Source organism: Nematolebias whitei, chromosome 14, assembly GCF_014905685.2.
Source record: "Nematolebias whitei isolate Nwh7 chromosome 14, NemWhi1, whole genome shotgun sequence".
Taxonomy (NCBI): Eukaryota; Metazoa; Chordata; class Actinopteri; order Cyprinodontiformes; family Rivulidae; genus Nematolebias; species Nematolebias whitei.
In genome coordinates, this window is record NC_056511.1 from 30,630,611 (window position 1) to 30,644,419 (window position 13,809).

The window sequence follows — 13,809 nt, forward strand, 5'->3', positions numbered from 1 at the left end:
ATATGTATATACACATATACAGACACATATATATATATACACATACATATATATATACACATATACAGACACATATATATATACACATATACAGACACATATATATACACATATACAGACATATATATATACACATATACAGACATATATATATATATATATATATATATATATATATATATACATACATACATATACACATATATTAGGAATGTGCTATATGGCATAAAATTCATATCACGATATGTATTGTGAAGGGTGGTGATAACAATATATATCTCGATGTTTTTGGTATAAAACTTAATAGGAATTTAAAAAAGCATAGGGTGTCCTTTTTTCATCGTATATTTTGAATTAAAAAAATTCCACTACTAGGTCCAGAGAGTTTTTAAATAATAAACAATTCAAGTATTAGGTTTCTTGCTTGTAGTGCAAAACAGTGCAAAAGATCAAATGTAGTTTTTGCCATATGTTTTAAACAAAAGAATATGTTGTTAACTTAACAGTTTCCAGTCTTCTCACTTGAGAAATGAACAACAGAGCAGCAACTGAAAACATTTCACCCTCCAACCCTCTAGTGGGCAACGCCTTCAGATTTAATGGAGAGCTGACACAAAATGTGTCTGTGGCTTTGACCAGAGGATCTCACAGTAAAATCACACAACACCGTGTTATTTTCACAGATCAGAGAGCAGGTTTCTCTAAAGATGGCCAACGCTTACTTTAACTTTCGACGGGAAAAAAAAAAAACTTTCGACGGAACACAGTGTTTTGCACAGGCGTCCGAAAACGGCAACACTACGGCAAGCCGGCCGTAGCTAGCTTGTAGCTTCGCTACTTAGCTCTCAAAGAAAAGACTTTAACGCCACTTGCGCATAGTTTTCAACTCAAAAAAGTAACAATTAAATCCGACAGCTCTGATTTTACACTTGAACACAACTTACGCACAGTTTTCAACTATTAAAAAGTAACGATTAAACTGAAAACTCTTGATTTTACATCAGACACAGCATTACTGAAAAATTTATAGAAATGTAAACGTTTAAACAACTGACTGAATAAATAGTTACATAATTTGAAAGACTGGAGTTGTTTTAAGATAACTGCAATCTGCTCAGAGGCCGTTATTAGCTCATCAGTAGAGTCTGAGTGGCCCCGAAAAACAAGAGGATTGGTGCCATCTCAAAATAACTTATCTTCTAAATTTCAGAGATCATGTAAACACTGTTATTTTAACCTTTCTATTGCAATTTTGAATTTTACTGTTAATTCTGCACAAATGTGAAACTCCTGCTGGAACTGACCCCAGGCTGCACCAGAAGAGCTACAGCTAGCTGCTAGCTGTGTTAGCAAACATCCACATCGTTTTATGTAATGAACTGGCAGCAGTGTAAAAGTTTATAAAATAGAAATTGCTTAAGACATTTTTGACATTGGTCATTTTAAGACATCAGGTCTCACATCAGACCTCATTTATTCCTCCTAACTGAGGCCAATCAAAATAAGTTATTTGCAACAGTTTTAAAATGAGCTTAAGGATGGGTTAAGGTAATCTGATGATGACGAGTTTGCTTGTGTTACAGTAACAAGAATAAAACTTTGCAGCGTTTTGTTTTACAACTAACTTCCGATTACCAGCCCACTACTGTTCCCACCAGCAGCGCTTCCACCAGGCAGACATTTCATTCTAATGCTTCATGTCAAGGAAAGAGCTTTGGCTATTAAGTGGGACAGAGTGCACGCAAAGACGCTCCTCTCAAACTTTACAATCCCTTTGCATCCACAACTTTGCATTACGCTAACAACAAACTAATGCTCAGCATCCCCAGATACAGAGGAGACGGGAAGAGCTCCGAGGAACAAACAACTTTATCACCGTTTTGTCATTTTGCGTGTATTCCCCAACTTATCTGGCTCTCATTATGCCAAGCTGCTCAGAGTTATCAGGTTACATCTTACTGAGGTCCTCCAGCGTTGTGTAGCACAAAGTGAGAAGGGGGTGAGGTGGGGTGTCCCTCAGCTGGGGACATCTCTCTGCAGGAGACATTACATTCTAGAGAAGTAGATGTTTGTTGCAGCAATGTGATATGTGCTGGATCGTAAAAAGAACAGGCAGCTTCTCTGCAGAGAGTGAAGAGGACATTCAGTACAGAAACACGCAGCACACTTGGCTGTGGCAGCGTTGTGTGAATTACCGAGAACAGTTGAGGTTTCAGCTTTATAGGGTGGCTGGGTTTAAATGGGAGTCGATTTACAGAATAACAAACAACGATTTCAAAACCTCTGCAGTAGTAAAAGTTTACAAAGGCCAACAGAAGAATCAGATTTTGACTTGTGAAACCAAACCTTTGAGGTGTAACAGCAGAAATGAACAAAAAGACTGTGAGCACTATGGTTTATGAAAGGCATCAGATGAAGAAATGAAACACAAAGTCTAGACGATGCCTGGATGGGATGCACAAAAGCTGGGTAACCAGCTAAGACCATTACCAAAGCTGGGTGATATGATACTTTTTTGATGCAGTGCAAAACATTGAGGTTATTCACCTAAAAAGTTATGCAACCAGTTATTTTGAAGACAAGTATTTCGAGCTACTGCCAACACATAAAGGTCACTTGGGAGAACTTGCAGTGAGAGGCAGAGAAGGGAACAGACACAAAGAGAGTTTCCAGTACAGCAATTTGCAACCTGTTGTTGGAAGTTACAGCTTCAGATGTAAACAGAAATCAGATTGGGACTGAGTGAGTGGAAGATTTAGCCAAAGGTTTATACATATCAATAATGAGATGATTGAGAAAAAAAAAATCCCATTGGAAGGAAATATTTTCCCAAACAATGTGACATACATGTAAGAATCCATTCTTGATCCAGTTTGAAAGAAAGAAAGTAGTGTAAACCAGAGTCTGGTGCCATTTAACAAAGGAGTAGCAAGATGACCTCAGAGATCAGAGGTTATCTGCTCGGGGGAAGTCAGTCAACCGCAGGGCTGGAAAGAAATGCCAACAGTTCTCATGCTGACAAAGCAAATTGTTCAAACACACATTAAAAGAACAGTTCAAATTTTATAAAGTGGGGTTCTGTAGAAAGGTTTTGGGCAAATAATATCTTACCTGCTGTAGATAGCTCTGAACAAACTCGATTTGAAACAGAGTTAAAAACAGACCGGACTGATGAGCTAACAGCTAGTCTAAGTGAAACTAAAACCAAAGTGGATCGCTGCCATCTTAAAACAACTCCCATGTCAAAGACTTTACAGTGATCCATGTCAAAGCTATTTTATAACCCTTATAAGCCTTTTATAACCCCTAATGGGGGGCTGAGATGGGGTAGAGGCAGGGCAGCTGACCCAGGGCCCTTAAAGTCCCAGATTTGATCCTCAGTCATTGCGCATCTCATGGTGTCTCTGAGCAGGGCACCTTATCCCCAGTTGCTCCCCAGGCGCTTTCAATAACTGCCCACTGCACCACCTGGTGGTGGATGGGTTAAAAGCAGAGAGCCAATTTCACTATTGTATGGGAAGATACAATGATGACAACACATTATTATTATTGCTTCCCCTAGGTCACTTGCCTTGGCAGGGCACTCATCTTTTGGGTAATTTTTGTAGACGGGAGGGGGGGGGGGGGGGGGGGGGGGCGGAGACGTGTCCGTGTTGCTAGTGCAGTGTTAGTGCCGGCAGTTGAAGACCGGGGGGGGGGAGTGGGGGGAGCGGGAGAGAAGTGGAACACTACATCTGTAGCTTTTTAGGTAGCACATGACATCTGTATTGTGCACCACTGGCTTAGGGTTAAAGGCAGTTAACGAAGGGGGGAACATTCCAGCAAGTGGGGCGCTCGGTTCTGTTAACAGGGCAGGGCGCAACAGTAAGGGACACACTGCCCTTTATATTGTTGCTTCCATACGTAGTTATTTTGGCAGAAATTTTATAATATTCTTGTTGGAAGTGCCTCCAAGCTGCACAAGAAGTGCTACAGCTAGTTGCCACTGCTGCTATTTGTTAGGCCGGTCACAATAACTAATTTTTCTGGGCAATTCATTGTCTCAGAAATTATTGCAATAAATGATAATATTGTTTGAAATTTGACAATTTTTCATTTTTTCATTTAGCCTTTATTTATCCAGGTTAGTCTCATTGAGCCACGAGAACTCATTTTCAAGAGAGACCTGTTTAGGGAGCACATGGTGGGGGTTAAGGGCCTTGCTCATGGGCCCAGAGTGGGGCAAATGAGGGTGGGGGCAAGTGTGGGTGTTTCACCCACCCCACCCACAATTTTGATGTTGTCGGGGCCGGGGCGTGAACCGGCGATCTTCGGATCACAGGCCCACCTCTCTAACCTCTGCGCCACCACTCCCCTCAATGATTAGTAATTATTGTCAAATTTAAAAAGAAATGTTGGTTAATTTGTTTTGAGTTTAGTACCTTTTTTCAACCACCAAATGGCAGAATAAGATCATCTGAACCGAAGGATGGATAGTGAGGGAGCGAGCAGTGTGTCTATTTAAGAGAAATGGGAGGGAGGTCCCTTGATGTAACATGGGCCGTCTCTCCTTCCTGTTTTTCGGTTCTCAAAATGGTGGACACTTGGTGTGGTTTGAGCTCTTTAACATAGCATTTTTCACACAAAGCTTTTAATAAAACATCAGTAAACAAGTTCTCAGCTTCTTTTTTCAGAGAAAAACAACTTTTTACACAAAGGTACGGGTTTCAACCATGAATTTTGGAGATTCGACAAGACAGAGGTTTTTTCCCGAGGTCGGCCTGTTAGCTTAGCTCGTAGCTTATAGCTTCTCAGCTTAGCTGCTTTTAACAATTCAATTCAATTCAAAAATACTTTATTAATCCCAGAGGGAAATTAAGTGTTGTCGTAGCTCATCATCCTGGTTTTATTCAAGAGTTGTTAGATACTGACTGCTGTGGGAAGGAAGGATCTGCAGCGAATACAAAGAATCTGGCCACAGATACCGATCTGTCCACCCAGATCCAGCTTGCTGTCAGATCCGGCTGGCCTCTCGGTTCTCCTGGGCAGCAGGGCCGCCCGAATGCCCGCCAGAACTCCTCCCAGAGCGATGGCCACTCCTCCCAGCACTCTGCCGAGCTCCTCGTCACTGCGGACAGCCAACTAGGTGCTGAGGGACGATCATGTCCTTCCGCAGTCATGAGCCGTGTTTCCTGCTAGTTCCAGGATCTCAGTGGTCAGGCACTTGAGCGCAGTTGGCAGGTAGATGAGAATGCGTCCACAGAACATCCTTTTCAACTCATTTGAGATTTGGGGCTGTAGTTGAGATATTATTTAAACTTTTGAGATGTTAATCAGCTGCTGTTGGTTGTAGAAAACTGCCTTGTTGCCATGGTTACGCATCATAACAAATGTCCAAAACTAAAAAAAGTTTCAGTAAAAATCCTTCCTGCTGCACAGCATCTGATACCAGAGGAAACAACCATCCAAAAAATGTGATTTACATCCAGAAAAAGAAGAATTAAAGTTTCCAAAAGCAAAATCTCAGAATGAAAGTAACAGAGCTACTCCAACATGCAGCCACCTTGAGCTGCGCAATTCTAGAACTTAGTAACTTAACGATCCAAAAACACAATTTTGGATGGTTAAAACAGATTTTAAATAAAAGAGGAAAAAAGAGAAAGGGAGGGGTCAGTGAAGAGCACCGGAGTTGAGTCTTTTGTCATCCAGTGTCTTTAGTAGAAAGAGAGAGACACGAAGAAACGATAAAGCTGATAAATGAAGATGAGGTCGATAATTTTCATTTATGTTATGGTATGGTATGGTATAAAGTTTATTCATTTTAAAAAAGTACAAAACAATTCCATAACAATATAAAAAAAGATACAAAAGATTTAAAATGAAAGGCAGCAGAAAGAAGAAAAAATCTTATTATATCTGCCCCTTTTTTCAAACAATTATTTCAATCATAATAATTTTCAAGTACCAGAACAAAATGAATAACTCTTTCTAATTTTTCTAATTTTAATACAAAACACACACTAAGCTACTTCATATATACTTTTTTAACAATTCAGCTTTGATCTTTTTCTTAAATGTACACATTGACATTGCATCGCATTTATCATGCGATTAATTGATTTATTGTTTACTGCAACAGGCCTACTATTTGTTTTTGATATAATCTAAATAATCATATAAATCATGTTCTAGAATTGCACCACTCAAGGTGGCTGCATGTTGGAGCAGCTCTGTTACTTTCATTCTGAGATTTTGCTTTTGGAAACTTTAATTCCTCTTTTTCTGGATGTAAATCACATTTTTTTGGATGATTGTTTCCTCTGGTATCAGATGCTGTGCAGCTGAAAGGATTTTTACTGAAACTTTTGTAGTTTTGGACATTTGTTATGATGCGTAACCATGGCAACGAGGCAGTTTTCTACGACCAACAGCAGCTGATTAACATCTCAAAAGCTCAAATAATATCTCAACTACAGCCTCAAATCCCAAATGAGTTGAAAAGGATGTTCTGTGGACGCATTCTCATCTACCTGCCAGCTGTGCTCGAGTGCCTGACCACTGAGATCCTGGAACTAGCAGGAAACACGGCTCATGACAGCAAAAGGACAGGATCGTCCCTCAGCACCTACAGTTGGCTGTCTGCAGCGATGAGGAGCTCGGCAGACTGCTGGGAGGAGTGGCCATCACACTGGGAGGAGTTCTGCTCCGCATTCAGGCGGTCCTACAGCCCGGGGGAACTGAGAGGTCAGTCGAGTCTGGGTGGACGGATCGGAGGCATCTGCTGCCAGTTTCTTAGGATCCACTGTGAGATGGACTTTTACAAGAGATCCTTCCAGTCTACAGCCATCAGCATCTATAACATCTCTTAATGAAATGAGGATAATGAGTTACAACAACAAATAATTTCCCTCTGGGATTAATAAAGTATTTTTGAATTGAATTGAATTTTGAATTGAATTGAAATAACTGTGTAATATGAAACTGACATGAATAGAAAAGCTAAATTAGCATTCACATGAACTGCATTAACGTCAAGACTGATTAGTTGTTAGATAATCTGAAATAGGCCATTTAAAGAACTATCTACACCAAGTAAGATATTTACAATTCATAACATTTCCCTTCTTCCAAAATTTTGGACTATCTCTTTAATGCAGCCCCTCATGATTTAACTCCACAACTTTCATGGCAACGTTAACTGGTGTGCTGCTCATAAAGCTTCAGTCGTGTTTTGTTTACCTGAACTCACGTTTAACCTAAATTTAAGGACCAGATGATCTGTCATTAAGTCATGATGAAAAGGCAGATAAACTTTTCTTTTCTCATGATTGTACACCCATGATTCACAGAAAGGAACGACAAAAAGTCTACAGGCGCCTTTAGTCACAAACAAAAAAAAAAATCTTCTGATGTCGGAAGCGATCTAATTTCTCAACAGTTGGAAAGTGAACTAACAGCAGAAGAGATGAAAAAAAAAAACTTACAGGCCAATATGCCCATTTACGGCTAGTCGGAATTCTACAAGCTTGTTAAATAAATCAGAAGGTCTCCAGAGAGAAAAGCAAAACACGTGAAGGCTCCTTTCAAACTCAGCTTCAGCAGGAAAGCAAACAACTCGGGTCCCATTGTGATTCTCTTCAGGTATGCACAGACTCCTCTGTATCCACCCAGTAAAACATCTGCTTTATGTGATGAAACGTGAAGCTGAAATATTCACCAGCACCGTGCAGCCAAAGACAACAAGCTCAAGATTTCATCTGGATTAACAACCAACGCTAACAACTGGACAGAACCTCAACCTTCTTGCTTCATCTTCTGACAGTTCCATCATTTAAGATGTTTTAAGGTACAGATATGACATCCACAGCTAAAGTATTCCACTCTGCTCAATCGTTGCCTGTGAAAAGCTATTCTAACCCTCTGAGAGTCTCAAACAGTGCATGCCATTCTTTATTCTCCCCTAGCAAACATGTGGCCTATTTATCTTAATTTTTTTCTTTGCTCTTGTTGGCTGGAAGCGGAAATTCCCAGCAGCAGCAGCATTTAGCTCTCAGATTGACAGCTATATCAATAACTTAAAACACAGTGGTGACCTTCTCTAATGTTCTGAATGTGAACAAAATTCCATCTTTAGGTTAGAAAAAAAAGATTATTAGGAATCTATCTGTATGGCCCTGCGGGTTAAACCAGTATTAGTTAATTTTCCTTACAGACTGCTTAAAATACATTCTGCCTACAATGAAAGCAAACAAATGAGCGCTCACATACTGTGCGCACACACACAGACACAAAAAGACATCATTCGGATGGATCATGGAGCGTGCACGTTTGCTCCTGCATCACTTTGTGCTTTTCAGAAGGGATCAGAGGAAGAACTCCATATGCATCATCAAACTGAGAGAAAAGCATGGAAAGGGTGAATGACAAACAGAAAGCAAAAACAAGCAGTGGGAGCAATTTTTTCCATTCAAAGACCAGTAAAAGATATGAAGCAGGAGCAACATGGAGAAACAAGACCACAACATATACTCGTGAAGATCGAGGCGAACGTAAACGTTACAGAGGTGAATGTTGTTTGCCCCAATTTTAAAACATCTGAAGCAAAACACATCACAGGGAAACTTTTTAGAGTGTACAAATGTGTGGCAGCTACAAACAAACCACCTGGAAAAGGTTTTGATCTTCTTTCAAATCTGAAGGATCCAAGAGGAATAAACAAGCAGCTAGCAGCTCACCTCAGAGACTGACATGTGCCTTTTGGGAAACATGGGAACATTCCTCCACTGTAAGAGTGTTTCAAACCCTCAGAGTTGACTAATTCAGAATGGGTGGGAGCTTTGTCTGATTAAAAGGCAGCAGGAGATTCAACTCACAAAGAGAGACTTGACTAAAATGCAGGAAAACAACAGAAATCGAGTTTAAGATGGAGTTAAAGATGGAGTTATAGATGGAGAAGGATGACTCGCTGTGGCGAGCCCTAAAGAGGGAAAAGATGAAAGAAGAAGAACAAGAACAAGAAAAAAAAACAAGAAGAAAAAGGAAAAGAACAAGAACAAGGACATGAACAAGAAGTAGAAGAACAAGAAGAAGACACTTCCGTCAACTATAAAAATAAAAGTGGTCAACATCGTTTTACCTCAGCACCAACAAATCAGCATCCCTCTGTGTTAGCATAATGTAACTAGCCTTACAAAGAAAACATCACAACAAAACAAAAGAAACTCTCCTTTAAATTAATGTTCAGTCAATAGTGGTTATGCACACTAGTGACTGCTTGAACACACAAACCTAAACCACTCAACATGGCTGCCACTGCTAGCTGTAAGATTGGGAGTAAAAATGGAGAATCTCATTTCATAAATTAAAAACTCTTTGTGTCAATAGAGATACTTGCAACCTATCAAAGAGTATGTGAATGACATTTAAATTGAACAAGAAATCACAGTTCTTGATGCTTAAAAATGTGACAATTCAAAAAGCCAAGCCTAAAGAGACCTAAAAGCTCTTTGATGCCAGACTGACCTTAAATGTAAGGGAAAAACGTGTGCAGTTGCATAAACTGTAAGTAAGAGTTGCTAAATGGTCCATCTAATCTATTCTTTGCATTAATATTTAATAGTTATGACTGAGTTTTGCTAAATCTGTGCATTCACTTGCATCACAGCTTTTCCCCATTTCAGGTCTTTTTGTTTTGTTTGGTCCAACTGTCTAAAGCAGTGGTTCCCAACCCTGGTCCCCGAGGAACACCACTCTGCATGTTTTAGCCGTTTCCCTGCTTCAACACACCTAATTCAATGATTTACTACCTCATGTTCTGTTGAAGCATGTTAATCACCAAATCATTCAAATCACGTGTGTCAAAGCAGGGAAACAGTTACAACATGCAGGATGGTGTTCCTCAGGGACCAGTGTTGGGAACCACTGATCTATCTAAAGTCTTTGAGTCAATGGTCTTTTGCCACTCAGCTGAATGTAGATAACGGTAGAACAAAGGTAAAAGAGTGTAAAGCGGTGTAATCAAACTTGGAAATATTTCTGTTTACTTCATGTACGTGACCTGTATTATTGGAACTAGCTTCACTACATAACACCACTGCAAAACCACTTCATGGTGCAGAAAGTCTGGAAAGTGAATTAAAATGCAAAAAAATAAAAAATGTAAGGCCTTAACACGATCTGATTTTGTCTCGTCTCTTACCTGGACTTGTCCTTTGCCCATGATCTTGTCCACAATCTCGTTGTCGTCCTTGTTGAGCATGCTTTTGTCGTAACACTTTTCATAGCATAGGATCCGCAGGTACTGGGAACCCTCCAACTCAATCTCAAACTCCTGTCAAACAACACAAAAGAAGAGAAGGAGAGTGAAATTGTTGTTTGGGTGCAGAAAGCGTTGCTGTAAACAATGTGTTTGTGGACTGACTTCATTCCACTGCGGCTCTGTGGTGTCTCTGAACACTCGGGTCTTGGCTTTGCTGACAAAATAACCAAACGAATCCACTTCGAGAGTGCAGTATAAATCTGAAAGAACACACAGAAGGTGGAAAAGGTGGATAAAGAAATAATCTGAAAGTGGAATCAAAAGCTCACCAAGCAAACATGAATTGTTTAATAACTGCATATTTACATGTAATATGTTTAAGAAACATATCCTGTCTCATGCATAAAAGTCAAACTGCAAAGAACTGATTCAGCTTCTCACATAGAACTCAGCACATCTTCAGGCTGACAATATTTCTTATGAATGTTTAAAGACTAAAGTTGTGTTTTAGTAGCATTAAACCTCAACATTCAGCTTCCACTTATTATTATTATTTTGTTAAATAATACAGACTTTTTCATGATAGTCCAAGTTACTGCATAGTCTTTAAGGTAATGTCTAAATAGCTAAACTAAACTAATTTAGTGATGCACAAGAATGCTTTTATCCCTAGTTAAAAGTAGAAAAAGATCAAAAACCTTTATTTAAGAAAATAAAATCATGACTAAATTTACAAAGCAGAAAGTCACTTTTTAAAGTTTGCAATTTTGCAGAGCTGAATGTAGAATTTCGCTGCAACTTCTGGTCATCGTGTTAAAAAATGAACATGCCACAACTTAGCCAAATGTTTTTAAGGCAGCAGGTTTGAGTAATTATTGCAGACACGTTTCATTACAGTGGCTGTGAGTAAAGAGAGTTATCCATCAGTAAAAGTGCATTTAAAAGATGAAACGAGAAGTTGCAGTCCACCCAAGAGAAACAGATTGTTAATTTGTCAGTATGTTATGGTTTGTCAGCTGACAAGCATCAATCTCCTGCCTGTGAACACATCCAGCTCTCCTCTGCTCCGAACATCCTTATTCCACAGTCGTCTCTCTGCTGGGACTCGGTCCTAACTGGGAGCAATTAAACTCTGTTAATGTGTTTCTTTAAATGCTGCCGTAGCTGCTGCTGCAGAGCGCGCTGCAGGCTGTCCGTAAAGTGTCTATGGTACATCCTGCAGCCTGGACCGGGTCCCCTGGGGTTCCGTTGCTCTGACAGCATGACAGATGAGTGTGTGGTTTGACCTCTCACTGGGACGGTCACAATGATTGGTGTGAGGGAGGATGGGATGCAGGTAGGGGGAATAAACTGAGTGCTTGAATCACACATTTATATAAAACCCCAATAAAATGAAAATAAAAACAGAATGAAATTATTGCAATTCTCATATATCTACATTTTGTCACAGTGGAAGATGATGAATACACCAAACGTTCAGGAAACTCCACCATTCTTGGGAAAAACAAATTCATTTTGATTTGATGGCTGCAACACATTTCGAATAACAAGGACACGGGCAACAAAACGATGAAGTAAGTGGTAAGAATACCAACACTCATGATGGACTCTGACACACACACAACCTAAATGCACACAACTACTGTGTTGTACTGTTTGTGACTTCTTTACTTGCACGTTTTTGCAATCTGCTCAAGTTTCTGCATTTTTGCACCTTACACAGTTTACATCTCTGCTGCTATAAAAACAGAAAAACTTTGTGCTGCTAACCACATATCAGAACATGTTTCTACCTCATGTACCACCTACACATGTACTAATCCACACGTGACTCTAGCCTTATCTTTTAATTACTTGTTTAGATTAGGTTAGATGTATTTTTATATTTATTATAGGTCTGTTTGTATTTATTGTACTGTTGTGTATCTGCACTGTGTGTTGTGTTGTTTTGCATGTTATGTTCTGTGTTGCACCATGATCCTGGAGAAACGCTGTTTCGTTTCAATATGTACTTGTATATAGCTGAAATGACAATAAAACCTCGCTGACTCTGAAACAGCTGGAGGTGTATTTTGTAACTACTTGGCAACCTGCCAGTCAGAGAGCTGGGTATAAAAAGAGACTTTAGAGAAGCTGAATCTCTCAGAAGTAAAGATGGGAAGAGGTTTGCTAGTCTGTGAAAATCCATCCATTATCTTTTACCCGCTTCTTCCATTTTGGGTCACGGGGGTCGCCGGTGCCCATGTCCAGCAATCACTGTGCCAGGGGCGGGGTACATCCTGGATGGATCGCAAGTCCATCACAGGGACACATAGAGACAAACAACCATTCACTCTCTCACTCACACCTAGGGACAATTTTAGAGTTGCCAATCAGCCTAACATGCATGTTTTTGGTCTGTGGGAGGAAACCGGAGCACCCGGAGAAAACCCACACATGCACTAAGAGAACATGCAAACTCTACCCAGAAAGACCCCTGAACCGGGATTTGAACCAAGGACCTGCTCGCTGAGAGGCAGCAGCTCAACCAGTTGCGCCACCGTGCTGCCCTGTGAAAATCCATGTCTTAAAAATTGGAACAATTTTAGAATAATGCTCCTCAATATAAAATTGGGAAGACTTTAAATATCCCACCAGCTGCAGTTAATAACGTCATCAAAAGATTTCAAGAATCTGAAGAAATCTCTGAGCTCAAAGGACAAGGCTGAAAGTCAGTAATGGATGCCCAAGCTATTCAGGCCCTCAGGTGGCACTGCATTAAACAAAGTACAAAGATTTAATCTAAATTAAAAATGTATTAAAAGTAAACTGCCTCACTGATGGTATGGGGGTGCATTAGTGCCGCTGGCAGAGACAGCTTACACATCTGGAAAGGCACCAATGCACAAAAGTAGATAAAAGATAACACCTGCTTTCATTTTGACAATATCTTGCCACATTACCCAAATCAGAGGTTCCCAACCCTGGTCCTTGAGGAACACCATCCTGCATGTTTTAGTTGTTTCTCTGCTCCAACACACCTGATTCAGTGATTTAATTACTTCCTTAAGTTCAGCAGACGCCTGCTAATAACCTTTCATTCAAATCAGGTGTGTTGGAGCAGAGGAACAACTAAAACATACAGGATGGTGTTCCTCAGGGTGCAGGGTTGGGAACCACTGGCTTACATCTTGTCTTTTTTTATTTTATTTGTGCAATTTCTTTGTTTAAACAATATGTTTACAATGATCTATTGTGAAGAAAAGATGGGTTTAGGAAATTTGTTAATTGTCACATTCTAGTTTTATTTAGATTTTATCCAATGTCCCAACTTTTTTGAAACTGGAGTTGTAGAAAAACTGACAGAAAAAAGCAGAGAAAAGCAAAGCAAAGAAAACACGATACTAAAAGGAACCTCAGCTGGCATATGCCTGCTCGACTGAAGCAAACATTCACACACATCTAACAAGAACATGGGGTCTGGTTCCATCTGGTTCTGTTCCTTCGTTTGTTTGTTTTCTCAGCATCCTGAAAGGTTCTGACTTCATTATTCCCAACAAGGAAGAGATTAGTGGCACTGGTATGAGGGGATT

The 13,809-nt window shown here is 39.9% G+C and overlaps 1 protein-coding gene across 1 annotated transcript in view; it reads right to left on the reverse strand.

The window, feature by feature from the left end:
- Positions 1–13,809, reverse strand: part of abr (ABR activator of RhoGEF and GTPase) — a 212,122-nt gene that overhangs the window by 45,075 nt on the left and 153,238 nt on the right. Inside the window, exons 15-16 of the mRNA XM_037688041.1 lie at positions 10,400–10,497; positions 10,178–10,309 (exon numbers count right to left, since the gene is read on the reverse strand). Of these exons, the coding sequence (XP_037543969.1) occupies positions 10,178–10,309; positions 10,400–10,497 (230 nt within the window). The remainder of the gene's footprint in view (positions 1–10,177; positions 10,310–10,399; positions 10,498–13,809) is intronic.